This window comes from Phasianus colchicus, chromosome 6, assembly GCF_987193195.1.
Source record: "Phasianus colchicus chromosome 6, bPhaCol1.hap1.1, whole genome shotgun sequence".
NCBI classification, from domain to species: Eukaryota; Metazoa; Chordata; class Aves; order Galliformes; family Phasianidae; genus Phasianus; species Phasianus colchicus.
Genome location: NC_143441.1, coordinates 7,907,671 through 7,934,715, shown reverse-complemented (window position 1 = coordinate 7,934,715; position 27,045 = coordinate 7,907,671). Strand labels below are relative to the sequence as shown.

Here is a 27,045-nt window from a genome sequence, read left to right as displayed (position 1 = left end):
CTCGTTCTTAGACCCATTAACAGCAGCATCACATGCAAGACATGGGAGGACATTTATTAGCCCTGATGAGGTCAGAGTGGTAATGCTCCTTGTTTTGGATGCCATGTAAGGGAACAGATAAATAGACTGGATATAGTCCAGGGAACAGCAGGAACAATGTGATGTTTAAAGAAGATGACCTGTGAAAAAACTGGGCATGTTTAGTCTACAAAACCAAGACTAAAGTATGACATGGTAAGCTTGCTCAGAACATAATACAAAGTTAAGAGAGTTGAGATATTCTGTATGTGCAGGTTTTGCAAAGAAAAGGTTTCTGTGTCTTCTTAAGTTGCAAATTTTATGAGAAGTGTTAAGAAAAGCAGGGGTCAGAGACATTCCAAATAAGGCTTTCCTTCTCCAGTAAGGAGGAACAGGTTTTTCGGCAACTCAGAGACCTTCTCAGCCTTGTATGTATCTGATCTTAGAATACTGATGGCTGCTTCCTTCTTCTCGTAACAGGCAAGTTTCATCACTAAGTTCTGATACATACAGTTGTATGACTGACTTGGATCCTCAACACTGCTGCCTACCCAGAAGTACTGAAAAAACTTAGGTGAAAATTTTCTGAGTCTTCCCAAAAGCAGTGGTAGTGATTGCCCATTCTCTCTGCTGGGTCTCTGCAGAGGACAGAACTTTCATTCTTATTTCACGGTGAGCCTGAGGATTAGAAGGATAGTGCCAGCTCAGATAGTCATAGAATGCCAGAATGGTTTGATTTGGAAAGGACCTTTAAAGATCATCTAAATGAACCCCCCTGCAATGGTAGGGATACCTCCCAGTAGATTAGATTCCCCTGGGCCTCTTTCAGCCTGGCCTTGAACACTCCCAAGGATGGAGCATCCACAGTTCCTCTGGGCAAACTGATGATCCCCATCACAAAGAAGATGCGCAGGCAGTGGAAGTGGAGACAGGTATGATATGGATTTGATGGGTGGACTGTTTGATGGACAAAGAACTGGCTGCAGCACTGAACCCAGAGAGTGGTGGGCAATAACTCAATGTCTGGACTGAGATCAGTGATGAGTGGAGTGCACTTCAGCAGGTTTGGGAATGACACAAAGCTATGGAATGCAGTCAACATGCTCAAGGGACAGGATGCCATCCAGAGGGACTGAGATGGGCTTGAGCAGCAGATCCAGGAGAACCTCATGAGGTTCAACAAATCAAGTAAAGGTCTTGCACCTGGGTCACAGCAATCCCCACTGCCAATACAAGCTGGGAGATGAAAGGATTGAACACAACCCTGTCAAAAAGGACCTGGTGGTACTGGTGGATGGCAAGCTGGATGTGAGCCAGCAATGTGCTCATGCAGACCAAAAAGCCAACCGTATCCATATCAAAAGAAGCATGGCCAGCAGGCTGAGGGATCCTGCCTCTCTACTCTGTGCTGGTGAGGCCTCACTTGGAATACTGCATCTAGATGCGGAGTCCTCAGCACAGGAGAGTCATAGACCTGTTGGAGAGCGTCCAGAGGAGGTCCACAAAAGTGATCCAAGGAATGGAACACCTCTTCTACAAGGACAGGCTAAGAGCACTGGAGTAGCTCAGCCTGGAGAAGAGAAGGCTCTGAGGTAATCTGATAATAGCATTTCAGTACCTAAAGAGGGGCAATAAGAAAAGAGACAAACTCTTTAGCTGGTTATATGGTGATAGGACAAGGTGAAATAGTTTCAAACTTAAGGAGGGTAGCTTTAGGTTAGATATAAGGAAAAAGTATATTACAGTGAGGGTGGTGAGCACTGGAACAGTATGCCCAGAGATGTCGTGGAAGCCCCATCCCCGGAGACATCCAAAGCCAGGCTGCACCAGCCTCTCAGCAACCTGATCTTACTCTGAATGTTCCTGTTCATCACAGGGGAGTTGGACTAGATGATCTTTAAAGGTCCCTTCCAACTGTAAGGACTGTATGATTCTATCGTCTCTCTGCACTTTTACAATTAATCCTGACTTCACCATCTCATTGTTTCCAGTGACTGAATGAGTCAAAAGTCCTGCACAAACAGCCTAAAATCAGGTCTGAGGGGACAAGATTCAGGTGGTGCATACTTAGAATTCAGGGGGAATAATGAAAAATCCAAACTACTTGTTAAAACTGTGGATTTATTTATTATTATTATTAATTTATTTTATTGCTCTCTATTGAGTTATTGTGCTTCTCATTATTACAGCTGCAATTTCTCTACCTTACGTGAGGAGCTTCCAGCAGTTATCGCATGTTTTATTTGTAGGGAGACTGTAAGCAATATCCACGAAGCACTGCAGGAAACAAAAAGGGAACTGGTGGCCACAAAGCATTCAGAGGTAGACACATGGAAGAGCTTGATTTGATTTGTTTTATCCTATCAATCTTAAGCTTCCTTAAAACAATATCCTAAGGAAATGGTATTTAAAGACAACAGAAGGGAAATTACAGGAGTGAAAATCAATGGTGGATTCATCTGGAAAAAAAAAAAACACAACAGAACAACATAATGATCTACCTTTAAACATATAGCTGTAAATGCTACAGCAACGGAACTGTTGCATCATGCTAGGAGAGTCTACACTGAAAATGACAACTACCAATGTGCTCTACATAGACAGGGCTCAGGATGTTCTAAAATCAACTGGATTGGAAATATATAATATTTAAGAGATGAATGTACATTCCAAAACCTTTCTCTTCAAACTGTTGAGTACTTGCTTGAGGGTACTCATCAGCACACTGACAGGGAATTTGCAGATTATCTGTCAGTTCATCACAGAAACAACAATTCCAGAAGACAAAGCAATCAGCTAAAGCAAGAGCAGCTAAGAATACATTCTTATTTTTAAGAAAGTCTATAGCCATTTTAATTGTATTAAAAACCTGCCATATTTATTTTTCATTCAGGGGCAGTTCTAAGAACCAATAGCAAGGAGGACAAGACCTGTAAATAATATCGGTATAAATATACAGCGCTGGCACTGCTGAAAGTTTTCCATGACTCAGGGAAAGGTCACTAGACATATTGAACATGTTTAGACTACTCATGCTGAGTAAAACATGACAGAAATAGGTTTACCATTTAGCATCTGACACGAATACACACTGAAGTCTTTAGCAAACAGGTACATCTGCCTCATTTTGGGGTGTTTTCCCAACACACAGCCCAGTGACATGTGTATTATATTATACTGGCATGGAGCCACAGTTTTCTTTGAGCTATCTAAAAACAAGCTTCCTTTACCATTACTACAGCTTTAATAAATACTATTATAAAATAATTCCTGTTTTAAAAATACAAATAACTGTGTTCTCTGTATGGTGTTGACACTGTTGAGGGACCTGGGGAGAGACAGACCTCCTTCAGCAGCAACCAGAGAAGCAGAGGATGAGGATGCAGAAGGCTTTCTATGCCAACAAAGCCCCGTGTTGGTAATGTCTGCCCTCAGTCTTCCAAACTGCAGGCATATCACAAGGCAGAATGAATGTGGTGGTATGCAGTCTGCTAAGATCAGCTGCAACAAAGCTTAATTTCTACATAAACAGCTCAGGCTAATAATGACTTATGCAAAGTTTTGGCTATGTATTTGATGCTTGTTCAGATATGACACACAATTCTCAGCAAACATCATACGTATACTGTTCTCCTGCTTTCTTAAGATTTTAAATGACATTTTCTAAAATGCAAAAGCTTTCTATGGATTTTCACAGCCCAAAATGGCACTCAAATCTTCTGAAGGATACATCACCAAGAACAGACTGCTTACAAATGGGTTATAAATTGCAATCAGCAGATAATTCTTCATTAGGCCAATGAGAAAGAGAATACTGGAAATCTGCAGAATTCTTCCATGGTAAAAGAAATAACCCAGAAGACACTGAAGATACTGAACAATGTTTGTAGTTACTATTGCTACAGTACATAAGCATCTCAGTTACAATACCTACCCTGCAGAGACATACATGCTTTCTAAGTGATTTTTTTCCACTCTTTCAGAAGGACATTCGGCAAACCAAGCCGTGTTTCAGACGTTAGGATTCCAAACACCAATAAATGATGAGATCCTCCCAGCTGACCCACTACGAGTACATTACTAAGGCTCAGCTAACCAGACACGGCACCAACACTTGGGTGGTGCCTCCATTAGCAGCTTATGCCTTCCTTCCACTGTGTGTCACTTGGACCTTGCTTGACTATGGTAAAGAGTGGCCACCCTGAATGTGATGAATTACATCCAATTCTGTCTCCACCTCTGTGTAATTGTTTTCTGCCCCAAAAACTAGATTACTTTACAGTGAGGATTTACAAACTTAAAATACCTTGTGTAAGAGGTATATTTGTGAAAAACTCTACTCTTCAAACTTCTGTAACAAACCAGAACTGTGAGAAAATCCAAAGAATACACAGAAATCTATAGAGAATCACAATCTAGATGCTTACACCTGGAGACAGGTGGCCCAAGAGAATAAGTTAATAAAATGGCAAATCTTTCCTTTTCTGCTATGCTGAGGTAGTTCGATGTTATATTTTTGCTCTTCAAGAAAAAATAAACTTAAGGCATGGCTCCTCTCTCCTGCCCTTGTCCCTTTTTATTGTCTCCTACAATTTTTTTCTCTATGAAAAGTACAGCAGCCACCACACCTCCACACTTTATCAAGCACTTTGCCCAATCTTCACTCTTTCCTGAGAAAGGCAAGGTAACAAACTGGTCTCGCTTTGCAGATTCTTCTGTGTTTATGTGTACAGGTATTTGACGTGATAAATAGAGGCTTCCTAGTCCCCTGATGCCACCACTGACAAGAATAAAGATATGAGATTTTTGTACAGAAGATGCAGGCCAAGAAATCTGGATTTAATAAAGCGGTGATACATTAATTTGAGAACTAATTGTAGTAAGAATTCCTCATCCTGTATGGAACTCCGTTTTCCAAATAATAAACATCCTCTGAGAATTACCATAACTGCATAGCATGAATAAACTTTCCAGTGCTGGCTGCCTAACAGTATGGTAGAATCATAAGTTTCCTGGCAAAAAAAAAAAGTATCTGAATATGATAAAACCACAGTTGCAAATGGTTTTAGGAGATACTGAAAGAATAAAAAATGAGATCTTACTTTGCTGCCCTCATTGCATTAACTCTGTGAACCATACAACTATTTAGAAGTCTTTAGCACTGCCAGGAACAAAAGTGCTCTGAAAACTACTGTAGAACCTAGCCATTCCCTCTCAGAAACACTCATTTCTGAAACAACAAGGTATCTGTGCAGACAGACTACTTAAAGAAAACAGGCTGCCCAGAGAAACTGTGGATGCCCCAGCCCTGGATGTATTCAAGACCAGGTTGGATGAGGCCCTGGGCAACCTGGTGTAGAGGCAGACAGGGAGTTGGAATTGGATGAGTTTTAAGGTCCATTTCAAGCCAAACCACTCTGTAAGTGTACAATCCTATGAAACTCCCAGCTCTTCAGGAGCTATAACAATATAAATCTAGCACCAACCTTCCTGTGCAGGGTTTCACCAAAACTCCTGATAATAAATAGCAAATGCAAGTGCACCACATGTTTAGGAACACTCTCACCTGCTGAACTACGTGATTTTCAGACGAAGTAGCAACCTTACCCTGAACTCCCACAAAGAAATGACAGGAGCACAACAAAGTGCTTGTTAAGCATGGCAGTACCAGATCTAACAGATATGGGCAACATCAGAGACTGAAACCCTACTCTAAGGGTCTCTTCATTGTGACCTCACAACATTTCTGCTCTGTAACTGGTCCCAGTCACAGAATAAGAACAGAGCAGGACAAAAGCAGAGATTTTTCTCCTTTATCCCACTGCTAAATAGTACCATTCTGCAGAGGTGGTTTGAGGGAGCTTTCTTTTTTTTACCTCATTAAAGCCTTAAGGAAAATTAATTCTTCAAACAACAAAACAAACAAAAAAACCCAACAAAGTAATCAAACAAACAAACAAAAACAATTAGAAAACTGTTTGCAATAGGCAACCGAGTATATTTGTTACAGATACCACACAACTTTCATTTCTTTAATGTTAACTTTACAAAATATGTTGATGGTGCGTTTTGAACATGTACTCAAAAATATGAAATAATACTTGGCAGTAGTTATAAAGATGCAGATTCCCAGAAGCATTTTAGTACACAAGAAGTCAACCAACAAGTACAGCCATTTCTGGATGCATCACTTTTGTACTATTCGAGTGACCTTAAGGTCACTTATGCAGAGCTTTACCACAGTGGATTTTTTTTGTTTGTCTTGTTAATAGGGTAAAGAAATAAAGTTAATCATAACTAGCCTTAATATGTGACATTGCAGTGCATGTGGTAATTCTGTTCTTCTGCATCGTTTTGCCTTCAGTCGCAGTGCCACATTTCATTATGAACTGCCCTCTGGATACATAATACATATAGAAAATAAAATATCCAGTAAGCGTGCAGTGTTACCTTCCAGCTCAGAAGGACAATGAAGTTTGATGAACTTAAGGAATATTTCACATTAAAAGACAGTTACAACTGCAGCGAAGCTAGATGAAAATTGTTGCACTGAAGTTCCAAAGATCCAAAAGAAGGCAGCAATGAAGGTGACTACCACTCTTCCATAGTTCTAAAACCTTGGCATTCTTATGTATCCTGTAGCCTTTAGATGGCTCTTTGGAGACATAAGGGATGGACCAAACATTTTTATTAAGTTTTGAAACACATTTTTATTTAAAGACATATCCAGAAAGCTTCAGATTTAGACTGGTTTGCTGAGTATATCCACAGCCTCTAATAATCCAGATTGTCTTAATTGCTGAAGTCTCCAAGTTCTTTTGACAGATTAGAAATTATTACCATTTTTGTTGTTTTATGTTGCAAGAGAAGCATGCTACACACACATAGTGTGCATCTGCACACCTGTATGGTGACTTTTACATTACTTTTCCAGTACAGTAGTGTCGGAAAACGATCACAGCAGCATGGAGCTATTGAGCTGGGAGTCCCTCTGGGCTGGATTTGGCTCACAAAATACACTCTAGACCATGCTAGAATGTGAGGGTAAATTTCATTTCATGATAGGGATAAAATAGGCTTTCATGGAACGCACAGCTATGTAGATCCTGAGGCATGTGAAATCTTAATAGTCAATGATTGAAAAACTGTAATGACTACAGTATGAGTACTGTAAAAAAAGAAAGTGCCTGCCAAATTTGTGTTTTGATGCCAGAAATTCAGAAAGTCATGAGAATTAGAAAACAAAATCTAAAATAGCAGAAATATGCCCATTGCTAAGCTACAAAAGCAAGTCTTACTGACCATATGAACATAGCAAGTAAAATTATCAGAGTAAAAACAAGAATTGCAAAAATTACTATTACTTTGTTCACTTTCTGTGGCACAAAGGATGTGTCTTTTAACAATCAAGAGAGACATAAAGCCAGATATATGCACGTAACCTTCAAAAAGTGATTAAATTGATTCTCAAATAAATGTTTGTCAAGGATCAACATTTACAAAAAATGAAAACAAATCCAGATGGAAACAACTGATTCTTTCTTAGTACCACTTGTCACAAATTATTTTTTGGACAAAGACAGTTGTGCTGCTGTTGGAAACCCCTAATTTGCTCCTGTGTATGAAAGTATAACAGGTACCAACTCTGGCAGGCAATACACTGCTGTACACAAAGATTGTCTCACATGTTGAGCTTTCTGTTCTTTCATGCATGGGAAAGAACTCCTGCCAGAAAACCCTGTCCTTGACCTGTGGCTCTCAGATATCAGAAAGCAACCACGCTACTGGGAAAACAGCCGTGGGAGGACAAAGTTTCCTATGGAACCTAAACTCTTCTCTCAACATACACGCATCTCCCTCAGGAGACCTTGAAAACGTGGCAGTAAACAAAAACAACTGAAATAAACAGGTCTGCTTGGCAGTGGTGAGGAGAGGTTTCACTGCCCAGTGTTACGCTCAGGTTATGCAATGTCGTGCAGGCATAATGCTCCTTATTCTAGGGGAGCCAGAATGTTGCACAATGTGGCTCTGTTCCATGCAGACTTCGCACCTCCCCAGCATGCCAAGCACTATACCATACCTTAAAAACACCCTGAAGAAAATAATTTCCCCTTCAAGTAAAGAAGAGCAACAGGTAAAAATACCTTGAGAGAGAGAACTTGGCAACCTGCAGGCATGTGATTCCTTGCAAATCAAGCTGAAGGTCATCTGAAGAAGGCTGTGGAGTTGAGCAGCACGAGGGTGAGAAGTTAGAGAGAAGATTCTCTCTTCATATCCTTACATTGATTTGATGCTGAAAAACCTGGCTTGAGAAGAGCACCCTGTCCTTAATGTAAAAATAAAAACTATCAGGCCCCGAGCTTTAATTATAGTTAGAGCTCAAAGTTTCTAACCTGTTTTCTATCGTGTTCATCACTATATTGCCAACAGTCCCTTTCTAAAACTGAATCAGCTTCTAAACGTACACATCTATTCACACGCCCCTTATTCCTGATCCTTCCTACAACTGGGAAGTGTGACACATTTTTCTTTGCTCACACTCCTTTAAATTTAACCCTCCTGCATGTCACATGAGAGGGAAGTGTGTTTAACACTTTTCCTGGATGATTTAGTATTATTCACCGTGCCACTGTGCTGTGATTGAAGTGTCATATCCTGTGAAACTGAATGATCAGCCCACAGCAGAGTGGAGAGGATGGGAAGATATCAATCCTACTTTACAATTTCCTATCAGCTCATGACCTGGACTACAAATAACAGCATAAATATTGCTACCATTCCTCTGACTTGTCTGTGAAAACATACTCCAGATGAAAAACCTGCCCTATGCAGTTACTAAATGGACTACGCTGTCAATATGTGAAACAAATCAGTTCTCTAGCTGGAGCCAAAGATTCTCATCACACGAACAAATCAATAGCAATGCTAAACAATCACAACTGCAGCATGAATATTAAGTTTGTTAGCAAACAACTGGATTGCAAAGTGAAATGTGGGGAAGATTTAAAAAAAAAAAAAAGGGAGAAAGCATTTTGCACTTTATTAAAACATCCTGCCTCCTCCCCTGAACACTTCCTCTCCTCAAACTGGCTATCACCTACCAAAATTTATCTTTGGAAGCTCTGGCAAAGGGTGTGGACCGGATTCAGAGACATAGGTTTTATCACCACATCTTCTAATTGCACTCAGATGACACAACATTGAAAGCTGTCCACCACAGTTATACCATTGCTGTCATCAACAGGACTAGAGATTGAACGATGGTTTCATTGTTGGCAGTGGGGATCAACCTCAGGAATTGAGGCTGAGTTTGAACTGGAAACGGACAAATGTATTTCTTCTATACATCTCCCATCCCACATATGTTACAAATGTGTGTCTAATGTAAAGCTCTAGGATGTGATCCTTGTGCCAAAGGAAGTTCTCATTGACTTCACTAAACTTGCAGCTCTGTATTAGAAAAGTAAGCAAGAAGTCATGAAAAGATCTTTTGCCCATTAACCCAAACTCTTCAGCTTTTCAGTGTCTCTTAGATTGCAGCTGTCAAAGCCCTTCTCTTCTTTTAAGGAAATACATTTCCACTGTACGTGAAAGATAAACTATAAGACCAAAATATTCAGTGTGTTGTAGGTCCTACAGCTCTCTCTAAATTCACAAAACCAGCTCCTACAACCTGCTCCTGGGATCGTGCACCAGCCACTTCATACTGGACCAAACTCCCTCATACAGTTTTAACTTTTTGGTCCTTCTACACTCAGGAAACCCAGACCCTTAATCTGAACAGATTTCAATTTGCTCTTCTGCTTCAAGTTGCAGAAATATGTGTATATAATATGCTCAGTGGCATCCTGAATTAGCTTAAAGCTTTTTCTGTCATGTCTAATACTACAAAAGAAGCCAAAAATTTCAATGTCCTGGACACTGCAAACACACATTATTCCGGGGAGTTGACACAAAAGAGGATGATATGATAAGAGGAAGGATGCATCCCCTTCTCCAAATTTAAAGAGTTCAGATGAATAACAAGGATGTAGGCCAACATCTGCTAGTATCAACAGCAGTACTGTGCCAGTGGCTATCATTTAACTGTGGTTTTTAGAAAAATAAAACCTCATGATGATAAACTGTTTTTTTTTAAGAACATCCAGTCAACTGTATTTGTTACTGATAGGTGGCAACAACCCCACTGAATGTTTGGCAGTGCACGGTTTCGAAACACACTGACTGGAACCCTGGCAAATTATCAGTTTGGGATCACCAGACATTGCCTATCTGCATTTTCATTCCAGTTTTAAAGGGTTCTGGATCCTGGATTTTTTGCAGCTGGTGTTGGTGGTGTGTTTTGGTAGTATACGAAACAGCTCCACAGCACAGAGGGCAAACAAAGGTTTTGAGAATACTACACTTCACCAAATGCACCATGTCAAGCAATGGAATTGCTTTATTCAAACTCGGATTCCCTTGTTTTTTTTCTTTTCTTCTCATACAACTCAGACAAAGATGTTACAGCCCAAGGAAATTATCAAAAGCATAACACAGAAGACAGCAAAACCACTGCTAAGGCAACAGCCCCCAGCTTCTTCTGATACAGTCCACTTGCTGAGCACTGCAGCTCAACATCTGAAGACATTCAACCTTCGCCTCCAAATGGTGCTTTCATCTCTTCCCACTCAGCACAACTGCAACAATGAACAGCGGGGCTGACAACACTGGGAACTTAGAAAACAAAATGGTTTTTGCCTCTCATCAACAGAAGTAGCCATGCTCCTTTCTCCAGATTTGCACCCATCACCAGCAGTGGGCATCTGAAAGAATTTGGAATCTATGGGACAAAAGGAAACTTAGGTTCGAGTATCTTCCCTTAGCTCTTATTCTCAAAAGCGACTTACATACACAGCAGCTTATGAAGCATTTTAGATCCCAAGAATGCACATTAGATATAGAGAAACTGCTGAAATCTCAGTTCTTTGTTCCACTGCAAATTAAGGGTCTCATAAGTTTGCACACTCTACATAATCTTAAAAAATGGGGTTTGGGTTCCCAAGTCCGTTGGCCAATTTTGAAAGTTTTACCCATGACCATATTTCATTCCCCTAAACGTTAAGCTGCAGAAACCACTCCCAAAACCAAGTCTGGGAAACAAATTTGCAGTCGCTCGGCAATAGGTCAATACTTAGCCTGTTGAGTCACCATAATGACCACAGAACGGATGGATTATATGATTTTAATAGGTCACACACCACTGTTTTTTCCTTTACAATCACATATCCTAAAGCAACTAAGAGTGAGTTTGAGATAAGTCAGACGCACGTGCTCACATGCTGTTTACTTTGAAAAGTTATCATCTTTTCTCCAGAAAGATGCTCTTACATTTGCACCTGATCAGATGGTGCTTCTCTCCAGTCAAGGACAGGATTGGCACATCAAAGGATGTATTTCTCTACATACAGCCCTGTCACTCTCTTGCTTCTGCAGCCAAGTGAGTCAATTCTGTTCAAAACTGTGCTTGCCTTTTGCAATTACCTTAAAAACTAAAGAAATACCACCACGCAGCTGTTTTTAAACAAACACTTACACCTCTGGTCTATTTTTTTGTCTTGTTTTGTTTTTTTTTCCTACTCTGCAGTTGTGTTATTAAGACAATAAAGCATTGCAGTCTCAATTACGAAAGTATCCCAATTTGCTGTGCAGTGTACAATGCAGTGTCCACAGAACAGAAGACAGAAATGAATTTTCTTCCTTCAAGCGATTTGCTGATAATATGGAAAAATTTTTATCCCCCTCTGCATTTTTTTATATGCCAACCTGTGCCTCCTCTGAAAATCACTCTGCAAAAAGCAGTATGGAAGCTAAAGGTGAAACACTGTGAATACAGCATGTAACAGCTCAGCCTTCAAACAATACCGGTGTGTTTTCTGGCTCTGTCCCCACCTCATGCCTTCCCTCCATCCTAGCTGAGCACCAATCTTCGTGAGTGGCTTCAGCAATGCCAAGATGTAAATTTCCTGCTCTGTTTCTCCAAGAAGATGAAGGATGATGCATGACGTGTGACATTCTGGAAGAATGGAAGGTAGCCACGAGGCTGTCAGCGGAGTTTGAGGTTTAGACCTTGGTAGTGGCAGGACTTAGTGCAGCGAGAGCACATTCAAAACTGAACCCATAGTGAGACCTCAGCTTACAACAAAGCAAACACCTGACAGCTAACAGCAAAGCTGTGCTGAGATCACTACCTGCTCTGTGAGGTGTCCAGTGATCATGGTCTACAGAGGGCTGGACAGGAGCAAAGTGCAATTCACACGCAGAGGGGAAGTAACTCTATGCAGGAGACAATAATTAAAAATCACTCAATGTTTAACAGGTACTGTGACACAGCTCCACCTAAGGGCTTCAGGGAACCATTCCAAGTGCTCTCATGTCACAACACTGAAAAATTCAGTTGGCATGGCATCTTCAAAGATTTCTATTCAATAAAAATCTCCTTTTGTCTTCTTATTTCCTAATATCAGCTGGCTGCTCAACAAAACCCAAAAAGACTGTCCTCCTTGCCTGTCTTTCAAATTTCATCCTAAAGGGGGAAGATACAGGGGGACAGGGTACACTGGGGAAAATGGAAGGTGAACAGTGAGATGCAGAGTGTTGCTTAGGCTGGATCTGTAAAAGAAGTGAAAAAGAAAGTTTAATAACGAATCCAGCTGGAATAGGTTCTCCAAAAATCTCAGTCTCGGATCATAATCGGCAGTTAATTAAGCTCCAGGGAGCAGCACAAGCAGTCAACAGCACTACCCATGGGAACACCAAGTAGCTAGCTGAAACAACCACACAGTGGCCATTCAGGCAACCTGTGAGCAGAGGAGAGAGGACAGCCTCTATCAACCCAGCAACTGGATATTGGGTACTCATGAGACAACTGGTGGGTAAAGAAGTGATGTTAATGAAGCACTGATGGGCTATTTACCTTACGGTTACTTTTCAGGAACATAGGGTGGAAGGAGGTATGAAAATGCCACAAAGCAAATGACATGAATTTGAAACGTACATCTACATGGAAAATTGATGCTTTTAGGTTTTCTGGTGGTTAGGAGCCTGCAAACCACTTGACACAGGCAGGGCTTTGTGCTCCTGATCAACCTCGGTGACTCCAACAGAGCTGTGTTTGATTGTGGCCACATTTCTAAGATTCAGAAAACACTGCATAGAAATTTGGTCTTTGGCCAATCTTGATTATTGCATCTTGTAGGAGTAAATGCGTCTGTGAGAATTCATACTGAAATTTCCCCAGGGACAAAGAAAGCACTATTTTTCTTGATGCTTTTGTAGTCACTGCCTCAGTGTAATTCTCCTTTTCTTGCCAGCATCAAAGCAGAGTGGGAGAGAAATTTTTCCTCCAAAGGCAAGATAAATCCTCTCGCCTCTAACTTCTGAAGGCTTCGACTTATGACTCACAGTGTCCGATGTGAACTGAAGCTGAGCTCTCAGCCTCAGATCTGACCCAACACACGCTAAAATCAATGGGAGCCTTCCTGCTGACTCCGATGGAAGCAGGGTCACACCCTGCGCTGACGTGAGCCACGCTCCTAACAAAACCACCTTCTGCTTTTGGATGGCAGAAGGCACGGCGGGTCTCAGTATGGTGGGGATGCCTGAGGTCAGGGATTGTCTGCAATGATAAACCAACGCAGGCAAAACTAACAGAGTGAGCAGCCAGCACACCTGTCTGCACCGCACCCTGCGCTAACACTATCAGCCCAGACAAAACAGAGTCCAGAGCAAATATTTGTCAAAAACGTAATGAGAGCTGATCTTGGCAGAGGCCAAAATCTGGCCCTGAGTGGAAAATGTAAAATAATTAGTTCATCTTAAAATAAAGTCTTCAGATAAAATAAACACAGGCCTGAAGAAATGAGCTCAGTGCAGCTCAGAAGCTAGAGAACGCTCGCATCAGGCTTTGCAGAGAAGCTGTTGAATGTGCAGGTCAACCCAGGACTTCTGAAAGAAGGGGTGCAGGAGTATGGACAGTGTCAGATTGCATTGTACATCAGCAGAACACCAATAAACTGTATCCTGCCTGTAACACTCTTCATACAGTTCCTATTTAAAAACAGTAAGAAAGAGGGGAAAAAAAAACAGAACTATGGGGAAAGGTGAATTTTACAATGAGATTCACGTAAAACTGTTTTGAGGCTGTCAGAAAAAGGAGTGAGGGGGGAGCACTTCTGAAAAATGAAAACACTGAATGTGTCGTGTTGGTAAGGGATTGAATGTAGGCAGGAAGAAGCCAGGAGCAAAACAGAATATTGATATTTCAACAGCAGAGAACTTTCAGGTTGGATGATACAGCAATTTTGGGTTGCTCTGCACCTTGGCTTACTCCCAAGCTGATGCAGTTATAACTTTGGGTGGGTGCGGCGGTGTGGCAGCCCCGTGGGCTGGTACATCTCAGCACGGTGACAGAGGGACCGGCACTCAGGGCCCGATCACAGTTTCCATGGCTCCAGGCTGAGGAAACACAGGCCCTTCTGCAGGCTGCTTCTTCCTGCACTGATTTGCCACCCAACCGAGAAAGCGAGGTTAACAACAGGCAGGTTAATAAGGTTAACGACAGGGAGGTCCTGCGGGGCCAGGCAGCCCGTGCAGTGCGTGCGAGCACTGAGCCCGGCTACCGGCTGCGTGCTCACCCCGAGCTGTGCTCGCGTTTGGAGGAACGGGGAATCGCAAAGAGAACGTGACTCAAGCTTGCTAGCAACTTACCAGAATTATATTATTCCAGCAACGCCTCTCCTAGCTCTAAGGGTGATTTTTCTACGTTACGCCGTGCATTAGGGCTGGGGGCGCGCAGTATCCCGAAGCACTGCGCTCAGCACGCCCGTCCCTGCGCGCACACCCGCGCGGAGCGCGGACGCCCGCTGCCAGCCCCTTCCCTCCCTCCGCCGTGACAAGCCGCCCCCCGCAGCCCCGCCTCCCGCGCGCCTCTTGGGGACCCCGGCCCCTTCGCCGCCACCTACTTCTTGCAGGGGATGAGCGCCTTCCTCTCCTCCAAGATGCGGAGGCGCTGGTTGAGGCCGTCGTAAGAGACGGCGGCCCGCGTGTTTCGGCCCGTGCCGTGCTCGTAGCGCACGCTGCGCCCTTCCCACTGCCCCGGCGCCCGGCACGGCTCGGCCCCCGCCCCGCCGCGCACCGGGATGCCGCCCAGCAGCAGCAGCAGCAACAACCCGCCCGCCGCCGGCGCCATGCTCCGCGCCGCACTGCGCGCCCGCCACGGCAACGGGGGGGAGCTGAGGGAAGGAGGGGCGGGGGCGGCCCGCCCCCAACCCGCTCCGCATCGCCTGCGCCGGCTGCGCGCCGCTTGCGCCGCGTGCGCCCCGCATGCACACGCACTCAAAATGTCGGGCACCGTGTCTCCCCTCACTTATACACACACATATACACACACATACAAATTGTCGCCCGCTCGCAGCTAAGGGGCAATCGAGGGCACGCTCCCAATGCCGCCAGCCGGGGTTACACGGGCACGAGGTGCTGCGCGGAGGGAACGGAGTATTTCCCCACAGACGCTGTCACAAAGCTCCCGCTGCTCTCCCCTGCCGCAGGGCGCTCCGCGAGCTCCTAACCCGGTGGAGGCTGCCGGGGCTCCGCACCAAAACTTTCCGCTGGGGGTCGGCAGGAGGGGAGCGAGGGGCTCGGCCCGCAGGGGACGGGCGCGTGTGCGTTTGTTTGGGTTCGTCCCCACACCCACATCCCCCCCCCCACACACACACTTCCACGTCCAGGAACGCGTTACACAGCCGATAGAGGGGCGCGGTGATGTCGGCGGGGATTACGGCGGTGGAGGTGATGTCACGGTGCACGCACGCACACACACACGCACACCCCCTCCGGCGCGGCGGGGCTGCCCGGGGAGCGGATCGGCCCCACGTCACGGGTACCGCCGGTATAAATGCCGTCCCGCGATTTCCATGGCTGTCGGCGCCGCTCCCGACACCGAGTGCGGCCGGACCCAGGGGCGGCGGCGGCGGCGGCGGCGGCGGCGGCGGCGGCGGCGGCGGCGGCGGCGGAGGAGGCGGCGGCGGCGGCGGCGGCGGCGGCGGCTGAGAAGGAGGAGGAGGAGGAGGCGGAGGAGGAGGAGGAGGAGGAGGATGCTGCGCGCCTTGGTGGCCGTGTCTCTGTGGCTGCGGGTGAGCCCGCGGGCGCAGGGCGCGCCGTGCGAGGCGGTGCGCATCCCCATGTGCCGCCCCATGCCCTGGAACATCACCCGTATGCCCAACCACCTCCACCACAGCACGCAGGAGAACGCCGTGCTGGCCATCGAGCAGTACGAGGAGCTGGTGGGCACCGGCTGCAGCCCGGTCCTCTCCTTCTTCCTCTGCGCCATGTACGCGCCCATCTGCACGCTGGAGTTCCTCTACGACCCCATCAAGCCCTGCCGCTCCGTCTGCCAGCGCGCCCGCGACGGCTGCGAGCCCATCATGCGCCGCTACAATCACAGCTGGCCCGACAGCCTGGCCTGCGACGACCTCCCCGTCTACGACCGCGGCGTCTGCATCTCCCCCGAGGCCATCGTCACCGACCTGCCCGAGGGTGGGTGAGCGCCCGGCCGGGGGCGGCGGGGCGGCGGGGGGCGGCCCCTGACTTCGCGGCACCCCCCGGCCCCGACCCCCCCCTCCGACAGCCCCTCTGTTTGCAGATGGGAAGTGGACGGACTTCACGCAGGGCGTGCTGGTGCCGGACAGACCCCCGCAGCACGAGTGCAGGAGCCGCGGCCAGGGTGAGCCTGGGGGGCCTCCCCACCTCCCCTTCCCGCCCCGCACCCCGTAACCGCTCCCCTTCTCTCCCCCCGAAGAGCGATGCAGGTGCAAAAAGACGAAGCCTACGCTGTCGACCTACCTGGCCAAGAACTACAGCTACAGTAAGTGCTGCAGGCTTTGCCCTGCTCTATTTCCCATCCCTGCGCTCGCCCCCTCTCCAGGCCCCATCTCCAAACTATGGGTGTTGAGGCTTCTCCAACCAACACTTTTCGTGGGCAGCAATGACCAACACACAGATGTTGGTCACCGTTTCCCACTTTTCTGGGAAAGAGTGGAATTTCGGTGGGGTATGATAGGACCAACAGGTAACCCGGCAGGAACAGCTCTTGCTGCTGCAAAAGGCACTCCACTGAGTGCGGATGAGCGTGGCCTGATGCTGCTAGGCCAGCTCCCATGCTTGTCCTGCAGCTGGAATTAACAGATTTATTACCTAAATAGAGCTGTAAACAAAGCCACAGTGAGGTAAAACTTTATTACTCGTGCATATGCTTTTACTTGCTAGCCAGAGCTTCATCTTGTGGGGAATTGTCACAGGTTAACTCAACTCAGTGACAATTTGCAGCAGCCAGGCGAGGAGCTGGCTGGTAGTTTTTGTGTTGCATGACACTGTGGCTGTACAAGTAAGTATTCACTGCACCCCTTGCTCTCCTATCCCATCTACGGGCTTTCTGCTGCTGGGAGTTCAGAGAAACAGTAGTTAACATTGGTTACATATGAGCTTAAACATCTTTAATGTCAATAGAAAAATCCCTGTCAATAGTGAATTGAATATGCAGTATCAGGCTTAGTAATTTATGGTCTTTTTCTCAGGGAAAAGCTGTTTCTTTGAGGGAAGTCCTGAATTATCTTACAATAGAGATGTTATATGTAGTTGACTCCTGTTTATCTGATAGCAAGTGAAAGCAAGTTTGTAGTTATTGGCTTCTTTGTTAGAACATGGGGAAAAAAATCCAAGTCAGTTTGGTGAGAGTAATCAGACTGAGCAGGGGGGTTGAAACTAGATGATCTTTGAGGTCCTTTTCAACCCAAGCCATTCTGTGTTTCTATGATTCTATGATCTAACTTAAAAAGGATATTGCACACTTTCTTGCCAGGGCATTTTGGTTGATTTACATGGTATTTTCTTTTTATGTAATTCCTTAGCCCGTCTTGATACACTGTAAGGATGTGTTCAGGTGGGACAATGAATTTTCATACTGCACTGAAGTATGTGTAAACGAAGTGATATAAAATGATTGTTCTGACATGAAATGTGGGCGTTAGCCATGCAAATTCTGATTGCAGGGTCTTCTCATTGCAGGGGCTTCAGTGGGAGTGTTAGAGGAATAAAAACTGCAAGTTGGATTCCAAAATTTAGAAAAGATTGAAGGATTTCATTCGACTGAACTTGTAAAATCAAGATTTTGTGGTTGAGAGGTAGATTTGTATCCGGCCTCCTCAAAAATAGATAGGCATGTTCACATGGAAGAGGGATTGAGAAACGAGAGAAGGGAGAGCAAGTTGCAAACAAAACCCACATTTTCCTGAAATGCTTTAAAGTAATACATACAACAAATTGTATTCCTAGCTGGTCAGAACTTTTCTTCACTGTTAAAACTGTGAGCACCGTAGCTGATTATAGGCCCATGGCTGTTTTGATAGGTGTAATTTTAAAATGTTTTCAGAAATCATTCCATACAACATATGTTTTTTTGTGCTATCAATATGAAGCCAACGTCTGCATTCAGTACAGAAAATTCCACCTTTTTTCTTTTTTTTTTTTTTGATAAATATTATAGGTGAACGTTTTCAAAGCAATCCCTGTTGCGTAGGAGCTGCAATTTGTTTTTGAACAGACTTGAAAGTGAATTGTGAGTCTCTAAAACTGAAACTCTTTTTCTTCTTCACAAAAGAATGGTGTGACCATTTAAAAATAAGACCCTTCCTATTTTGACATTTCCTAGGGACAAAATCCCTCATTTTGTTCCATTTTACCCATCTGGTGCTCAGCACAGGGCAGTGGCAGATACTCCCAGGTTGCTCAGAGTCAGTCAGGTATCAACCTCAGAGCCATCTGCAGAACTTCTCCTTAGCCTTGTGGATTTCTTCAGTAAAAGTGTGGGTGCTTGTGCATTCAGAATCAGAAGAACTTCTTTCTGAGTTTATTTTATATGAGAATGTTACTACTGGTATGTAATCTGAATGTAAAAGAAGAAAAAAGTTCTTAACTGAATACGGCACGGAAATCCCAACCCTCTTGGCTTCTAAGTATTTGTTTTAAGTCTTCCTTTCTCATATTTAAGAGAAGATGTGAGTTATTGGGTTTGACCCATGGTGAAATGACTTTGCTATTGATAAGGCATACCATCTATGAGGTTAAATTATCCATTGCGTAACTGGAAGCAGCAACATGTGGCTGTAGAACAGTCCAAATGTATGTGAGAAGTTGCTCTCAGCTGACTCAAAAGAGCTGCCTGTGCTTGTGATTCCCAGCTAGGTCGCCTGGCCTGATCTGGCAGAGCTTTAAGCACATGTTTCATTTCACAGTTGTCAACAGTCCTGCTGAAAACCAAAATCGGGATCAGTCCTCTGTTATTCTAAGCCACTGTATGTGCCCACACATGAAGAAAGAGCTCTAGTTTCACAGCCAAAACAACAGCTTTCAATTTAATGTGTTTTATTTAATTTTAGGTGGTGTTTAAATTTCTGAGACTGTTTGTTGTTCTTACGCCACTGCTTTTCTACTTGCAGTCATTCATGCGAAAGTAAAAAGCGTGGAGAGGGGGAACTGCAATGAGATAACGACTGTGGTTGAAGTAAAAGACATCCTGAAGTCCTCGATGCCAATTACTCAGTCCCAAGTGCCTCTCCTGACCAATTCATCCTGCCAGTGCCCACCTCTGCAGCCAAAGCAGGACGTCCTTATCATGTGCTACGAGTGGCGCTCCAGGTGGGCAACTGCGACGTGATTTAGTGTAATGGGAGAGAAGGAGGGCAACACAGCTCCCTTTCTGGTCACTTGGCAAATCTATTGTTAATACTACATCTCCACGTCACAGTTACTTTCACAGTTAACTTTTTCCGCTTAGTTAATCTCGCCTGTAACAAACCATGGTTTTGTTGGGTGCTGGTGGCCAATTGCTGGGTGCAGTGCAGGCAGTGGAGGCAACTCCAGCTCTCTGTGGCTGTTCTCTAGGACTGCTGCAGGTACATCCTGCCAGCCCACTGGTGGCCCGTGCTGGTAGGATGGAGTGGCTCAGATTAAAGCAGAGTTCTGTCCCAACGGAGAGGATGGGAGTCCATAGGACACAGAGCCAGCCCTTCTTCCCTGGCCTGTCCAGGTTTCGGACCGATGCCATCAGTGAGATGTTTCTCGTCCCACAGCTGTGCTGGGACCAGCCAAAGCTGCAGCCACTGGAGCTGTGCCTCCCGGATGGCAGAGGAAAAGTAAATAAGCTCCGAGCAGCTTGCCAGTTCTGCTGTATGATTAAAAGTCAAAACAAAACTGACTTTACCAGACCTTTTCTCTGGCAGTCAGCCTAGCCCCAGGCATGGAAGGAAATCCAGCATGCTGATCTGGAGGAGAGGAAGCAGTGGACCACAGCGTGCTTTTCTTTTTGGGTTTTTGAGGCAATGTCCCATCCATTAGCGCCTCAAGGTAATGGTAGCAATGATACCAATAGGACAGCTTGTGGTGTGATTGGTACGTGTGCCTCCATGCTGTGGGTCGGAGGTAAGATTGTTTGTAAAATGTACAAGCTGGTTTTGTATATGGCTGCTGACAGAACATACAGAACATGTGCTGCTCTAAGGATCATAAAACATCTATGTGCAGAGCTTAATGGACCATATTCATATTTTCAACCTTTTTTTGTATTAATATTTTAAGAGGGTTTTACAGGTGTTTCTAACACTTGTTTAAGTTGCCGTCTGGTCCTTTATTATTACAGCTGTTTTGGGGGGAGCTAAGGGGCTCACAAGTTTTTTATTATTATGAGCATTTTATTATTACAAGTATTTTATTATTACAAACATTTTATTATTACACAGCACTTTGCCACTCCCAATCTGGAAGTATTTCACAAAGATTAATTTAGAACCCTTTAGTAGTGTTAGCTTTGTTTATGGAGAGGTGCTCTGTGCCACGTAGAAATAGCATGACTGAGATTGCTCTGAGCTGCAGAGCTTTGCTGGAGTGAATCCTCAGCAGGTTCTTAGAGAGAGGAGATTTCAGGAGTGAAAAGTACTCATCATCATCTCCTTTACTATGGAGAAAACACAACAATTGATAAATATTATCTGATGGCTTTTATTTCATCTAGATTTGCAAAAGCAGCATAAACTATTTTATGTGTTTCCTGTTGAACTCAACAGTATGTAGACTGAAAGTTTTGAGTTACAGTAACTTTTTGAATGCTGGAGACAAAATAGGTGGAAGCTACAGCCCTCCTGAAGTCAATGGCAGGACACCGGTTGCCCTTAAGTAGGATTAGGATTTCACTCACTAACTTGGTTTGAACAGCAGCTGCTGTTCTGATGTCCTGCTTGTTCTGATGTCTTCACCAGCACTGATGTCTACAGGGAGTCTTGTAGCAGTAGGGAAGTAATACTGGAGCATATTAAGTCCCAAGATTAAAAAAAAAGAAAAAAAGAGAGAGAGGAAATGAAGAAGAAAATACTGAAAATAGTTATCACTAGAGAAAATACAGAAACTCCAGCATCCCTCCACTATAAAATAGTTGTTTCAACCTTGGTATTCATAAGGTATTCTTTAGAATAAACTCTATTAGAAGCTCTGTAAGGCACACACCATTTAATAACTACGCTTCTGTTTAATTCATTTTATAATATCTAGACTCAGTATTTTCATACAGGAGGTGGCCAGAATTGATTGGTAGACAATACCACCCACACTTGTTCCAAATTCACCTTAACTCTCATTAAGTAATTACATATAACACAAAAATAGTGTAATCATAACGTATTAGTAGATAGCAATGGAGACAATAATGAGTGATCAGGTAGTGTTACCATTTGTCAGAAAAGCTGTATTAACTTGTGCGTGTAAACCTAGCTTTGTTTTCATCAAAGAAGTCAAATACATTCATACAAATACATTAGTTTAAACTGCTCGTTTATGCACACACACACATTGGACATAAGCAGAAATCTGTGTGATAAAGGCATTTAAGTAGTTTCGTAGGATGTTACCCAACTCATCACTTTTTGTTAACAATTCGTCCTGCAATCAAGGCAGGACAATTTTCCCCCTCAGCACAGTGGCAGGTGTGGACAAAAGGCTCAAAATGTTTTCTCAGTACTACTTATATACTGTAGCTTTGGCTCTGAAATGCATTTCTGCTCATCTTCCTGTATGCAGAAACTATCAATACCTGCTAGTTCGTTGCAATGTCAGTCAGTGTTAAACCATCTGGAATGACATCTTAGGAATCAAAACCAAAACTGTCTGTTTGTTTCTTGATTTTCAGGTTGATGCTTCTTGATGGATGTCTAGTTGAAAAATGGAAGGATCAGTTAAACAAAAGATTTAAGGTAAGTACAACCGAAGAAAAGAATGTTAATACTCTCATTAAAAAGCTAAACACCACTGTGGATTTTTCAGCATTTAATAACTTGCTTGAACTTTACATATGCAGAACACCTCTGAGTATTACTGTTTTCACTTCAACGTTTTAATACCTCCAAAAATCAGGCTGCTTATCTATGCTTAGTTATATATAAACGTAAGTGAAAATCTGAAAACTTCAGTCTAGAATTTTAAAGTCTCTAAAATTTTACTTTTGTTTTATCTGCCAAATGTCCCTGAGTAGGATGTTGTCTGATCTTTGTTTGAACTCACATTACAGTAATGACTCTGAGAATTGCCTGAGAATAGCTGCTTAGTGAAGTAGCTGTCTGGTAATAAGCAGAAGAATATAGAGTCCATATTGGGTAAGAAGGGAAGTTAAAATCCACTGCACCTGATGAAAGGGCTTTGATGCACTGAAGTGTGCAGTCCTGAGACACAGACCAGCTACATCCAGATAAAGACCTACTGCAGGTATTGTGCTTCCCCTGGATGCTTTCAAGGAACATTGGAGGAAAAAGTCTAATCCTTGTTATCACTCCCTGCTTGTAAACTCTCTATAATATAGAGACAATGTCTGACTCTTCCTCACACTTGTGGAGATGAAAGAGATTTCTCTAATTCAGGAAAGATTTCAGAGCATTACAGACATACAGGTATATGTACCTTAATTAAAGAGAGGAGGAAAAAGATTGCATATATTCATCTGTAGAAGCTTTTAGATTACAGATCGACTTCTTTCAGGTGTCTGTACTTGATGCTTTTATCATTCCCCTTTCTCCTCACTTACTCACATGAAACTTGTTCATGAAAAAAAAAAAAAAAAGAACTTTAAGACTGTAAAAAATAAATACATTGCATTGCAGATTAAACCAGGCAGGATTTGGGAGATTAGTGACATGTAACTTGGATTCTTGAAATCCCATAGCTGTAAACTTCATGACCAGTTGCTGGCACATATGTTTTAGTGGGCTTTTCACAGTGTTTTGTGATTTCTAATTGTAGCTTGAAACCTGTTCAGACATTCATTTTCAGACAGTCAAAATAGATGCACGGCTGCAAAACAGACTACATCTCAAAGCCTATGTCCTTCCTTCTGATATTAGTAGCTTCCTAAATTAAATCCTCCTTTAAACAAGTTTGAGTGATACACACTTAAATGCCTGCTGATAGTTTTTGTTTGATAAAGAAGTCTATGATGACTCTGCCTACATAAATATAGACAATATGGAGCGAGGTGTTGCAGTGGATTTGTTTAAAGTCCATCATTCATCTCTGAGGACTTACATCCAACATTTATCTTGAGTTGCTAATTAAAATGAATATTTTGAGTTGTCTCTGGACCACAAAAGACATCTGTTAACGTAACCACAACATGGCTGGTCTCTTTTCTAGGCAGGCTGAGAGTCTAAGTAGCAACATGGTCAGTGCAGGGAGATGAAACAGGAAAGCTGCAGAGCATTGCTCTTGCTCTGATCGCTGGGCAAAGCCCCTTCACAGAATCACAGAATGGCCAGGGTTGGAAGGGACCTCAAGGATCATGAATCTCCAACCCCCCTGCCACACGCAGGGCCACCAACCATCCCACCTAATGCTAGACCAGGCTGCCCAGGAGTTTCAGACAAAAAAGTGCATTAGTAGAAGGAAAAGGTGAGGACCTTCTCCAGCTTCTACTATCTACCTCTCTTTTCTTAAAACGTTTCTGTTCCTAGAGGTAAAAGAGTCCTGCAGTGTTGCAGATCTCCATATTTTGGACCACCTGATCACTTCACAGCACTTTAAAAACTCTTGATTTGTAGAAAGGGATGAGAAGCACGCTCATAGGCAGCACACAGGAGAGATGTGCAGTTGTCATTTTCATCAGCTGATATTGTGAAATCCCTCCACCCAAAAACATGTGGCAGGTTTCCACTACAAGCCATACTAAGCTTGATGGCTCTGCACAGCACAACAGCACAAAGCTGTTGATATCCGTGGTTCTGGATAGATGTAATTATTTATGGTAATGTCTTTCCCTCTTTTTCTACCCTTCCACAGAGATGGGAACAGAGACTGCAAGAACAAAAGCAGCGAACAGCCCGCAGTAAGAATCAGAATGCAGGACGCAGTGGTCGGAGCGGGGCCTCAAAACCATCAAACAAGAACACCAACACGCTGGTCAGTGGCCCCAAAAAGGCCACTAAAACGAGAAATGGCCAGAAAGAAACGAACGCTAAGAAAGTATGAGTGTGACATTTCTGGCAAGAGAGGAAAGATTTTTCTTGCATGATGAGGGTCACAATCTGGTTTGACTGGCATGTTTTATTAATCCAGAACTCATCGACTTAGAAACTCCATTTCTACATAGACATTTTTGCTGCACTTTATTTGTAAAGGTTTGCTTTTCCTTTCAAGCCACTGCAAGCCTCAGAGTGTAGGTTTGCACTAATACGTGGTAGGCATATACAGTCTGACTGAGCTTTATCTTAGGGCTCTCATTTGCAATTCTAGGTAGAGCTGTCTTGGCTGCTAGAGGTTTTAACTCTGTGTCCCCGTTACCCTGCCAGAGGTTGGGAGGGCTGCACAAGGCATCTCTTCTCTGCTCAGAAAGTGCACTTTGCAGCTAGGTGTGTTAGTTGGCAGGTTACTCTGTGAGTGAATCTGGTGAGCTGAGAACCATGGCAGCTGAGGAGCAGCAGGGAGATGTAACTTCTGGCAGAGAGCTGCAGTGACTGCGACAGCTGCTGTAGCTGAATCTATCTGCTGTTGGGAATCACAGCTCTTACTCAGAGCAGTCAAAAGCATAGTTTACCAATAAGCATCTGGGTATGCATTATGTGATTATTTACTTTTTATGAGTGCCAGAAATATGCTTACAGTGTTAGTTTTTGACTTTGTGTAGCAAAAATGCCTTGAAAGCAAACTAATTTTTTTATTATTATTACTGTACTTCAGGCTGCCTTCTGTTGTTATAATTTCAAATATATTTAAACATCTAATTGAAAAAAATCAGTATTTTTTAAAAGGACAGATTAAAGTGAAGCAGATCTGCAGAATTCTTAAAAATAATTAATGTATGTTTGCTGTAATATATCTTTGTTACAAAAACTGGAAGAGAAGCATTACTCTAAACATAACTGACAGCTACTGAACAGTATTGAAAAAGAGGGCTTCGTGTGGCTCCATGTTCATGTGGATCATTTTTATCGTTTGATACCAAATAAATAAATAAATAGACTAATAAATAAGAAAGATGATTTGTCCCCGTTCATTAACTTCTGAAAACAACTGGCTAGGTTCAGTTCTGCTGACTGTAAAGTAACATTGACCCTGCAAGCTGCTGTGAACAAAGCAGTTGCTAATATTTATGTACTAAGTTTTACTGACCTGTTTAGCTGTGTGAGCTATGAAAAAAGCAAAGGTGATACAAATCTAACTGGCATAACACCAAGATGGCATTTATGCTGTTCCTGCCCAGGCTTTACCTTAACAAATAAGGAGGTCATCTTCGTTGACATTGTGAGAGCTCTTGATTGATATATTGAACTTGAGGAATTCCTACAGCAAAACTGAAGACTAGATTTAGTGTTTCTGATATCTGTAAAACAAAACTGATATTTCTAAAATAGAGAGGGTCTACATCAGAAAAAAATAACTAGCTCTGTGTCAGTGAACATAAAGAGTTCAAAGCAATCATGTCAGTATATTGATTTATATCCCTACCTGAATTCCAATGCAATTTGCATAGATTAATTTTAAGACAAAATATGCTGGAGTGATTGTGGTAGTAGCACTAACACATTTAGCAATATGCTAACACAAGGCAAAGATGTAAATTCTAATTTAGAATGCTTAAAACAAAGGGACAGAAATGGAACAGAAAGGAAGAAATTTTTTAATAGCTTGTGAGGTAGTTCAGGGCGAAAAAAATCTACACAACTTAAGTGGTCATTGGTTGAGTTTTGAACTGTTGGCTAACATAAGCAAAGGTCATCATATGAATGTAGGTCTTTCCTACTAATTCTGAGCAGATGTGAAAATTTATCTCTATGGAACATCTGCAGAATAAGATGCAAAATTTAATCCAGGTGCCAGAAACGCTGAGCGTGTACTGTCAGAAAAAACAGACCACAACTTTGGTTTCTGAATTCAGACAGAATTTTAACCCTGTGGGATGAAATGAAACATAATAAATTGCCATGAAATGAGAAAAAATTTCTTTGCTGGTGACTACATTAGGCAAGTTTGAAAATGATGACTTAAGTAAGCACGGCCTAAACGATAAATACGATTGGAAAGTTTCTACATTTTTCTATTGTGTAGCAGGAGTTCTTAAACTTTGATTTCCTATTGATGTCAATTTGAAGTACTCCAATAAATATGTATAAGGGTAACTAATCAAAATTGATCACAGTCCTATCAATGTGAGACTGAAAAAACAAATACGGAAGCCATGAGATTTCACTTTAACAGCTTTTAATGATGAATACAGCCAGGGGTGATGTGTATTGAATGAACCCTTTGGAACAGCTAGGTAGACTCCATACCAACTTTACGTACTATTTTTCAATTGTTAAAACTTTTGTATCAGGGAAATGAAATGCTAAGATTATTTTCTAAAGAGAGTTTTGTGCTTCATTATGGAATAAACTTCGATGCACCAAGCCCAGTATTTCTAAA

General features: G+C 43.2%; 2 protein-coding genes across 4 annotated transcripts in view; one reads left to right on the top strand and one right to left on the bottom strand.

The window, feature by feature from the left end:
* EPDR1 (ependymin related 1) overlaps positions 1-15,951 on the bottom strand; it is a 31,106-nt gene extending 15,155 nt beyond the window's left edge. The window contains exons 1-2 of one of the 3 annotated variants that reach the window (XM_090142332.1): positions 15,021-15,705; positions 8,163-8,236 (exon numbers count right to left, since the gene is read on the bottom strand). In XM_090142332.1, the coding sequence (XP_089998458.1) occupies positions 8,163-8,236; positions 15,021-15,383 (437 nt within the window). In that variant the 5' untranslated portion in view covers positions 15,384-15,705. Of the gene's footprint in view, positions 1-8,162; positions 8,237-15,020 lie in introns of all 3 variants that reach the window. The other 2 variants (XR_016467644.1, XM_031590436.2) reach the window with 2 other exon arrangements.
* A 166-nt stretch (positions 15,952-16,117) lies between these two features.
* On the top strand, positions 16,118-25,610 carry SFRP4 (secreted frizzled related protein 4). The gene is made up of 6 exons (XM_031590435.2): positions 16,118-16,593; positions 16,700-16,780; positions 16,856-16,921; positions 19,551-19,749; positions 22,289-22,352; positions 24,424-25,610. The coding sequence occupies exons 1-6, from the start codon at positions 16,152-16,154 to the stop codon at positions 24,610-24,612; spliced, it is 1,041 nt and encodes a 346-aa protein (XP_031446295.2). The 5' UTR covers positions 16,118-16,151; the 3' UTR covers positions 24,613-25,610.
* Positions 25,611-27,045: the final 1,435 nt, after the last annotated feature.

Excerpts from the sequence above, each read along its gene's own strand:
- SFRP4 (XM_031590435.2), top strand. The coding sequence starts at position 16,152 with ATGCTGCGCGCCTTGGTGGCCGTGTCTCTGTGGCTGCGGGTGAGCCCG. Across the intron at positions 16,594-16,699 it reads CGTCACCGACCTGCCCGAGG|ATGGGAAGTGGACGGACTTC; the intron begins GTGGGTGAGCGC and ends CTCTGTTTGCAG. Across the intron at positions 16,922-19,550 it reads GGCCAAGAACTACAGCTACA|TCATTCATGCGAAAGTAAAA; the intron begins GTAAGTGCTGCA and ends TTCTACTTGCAG.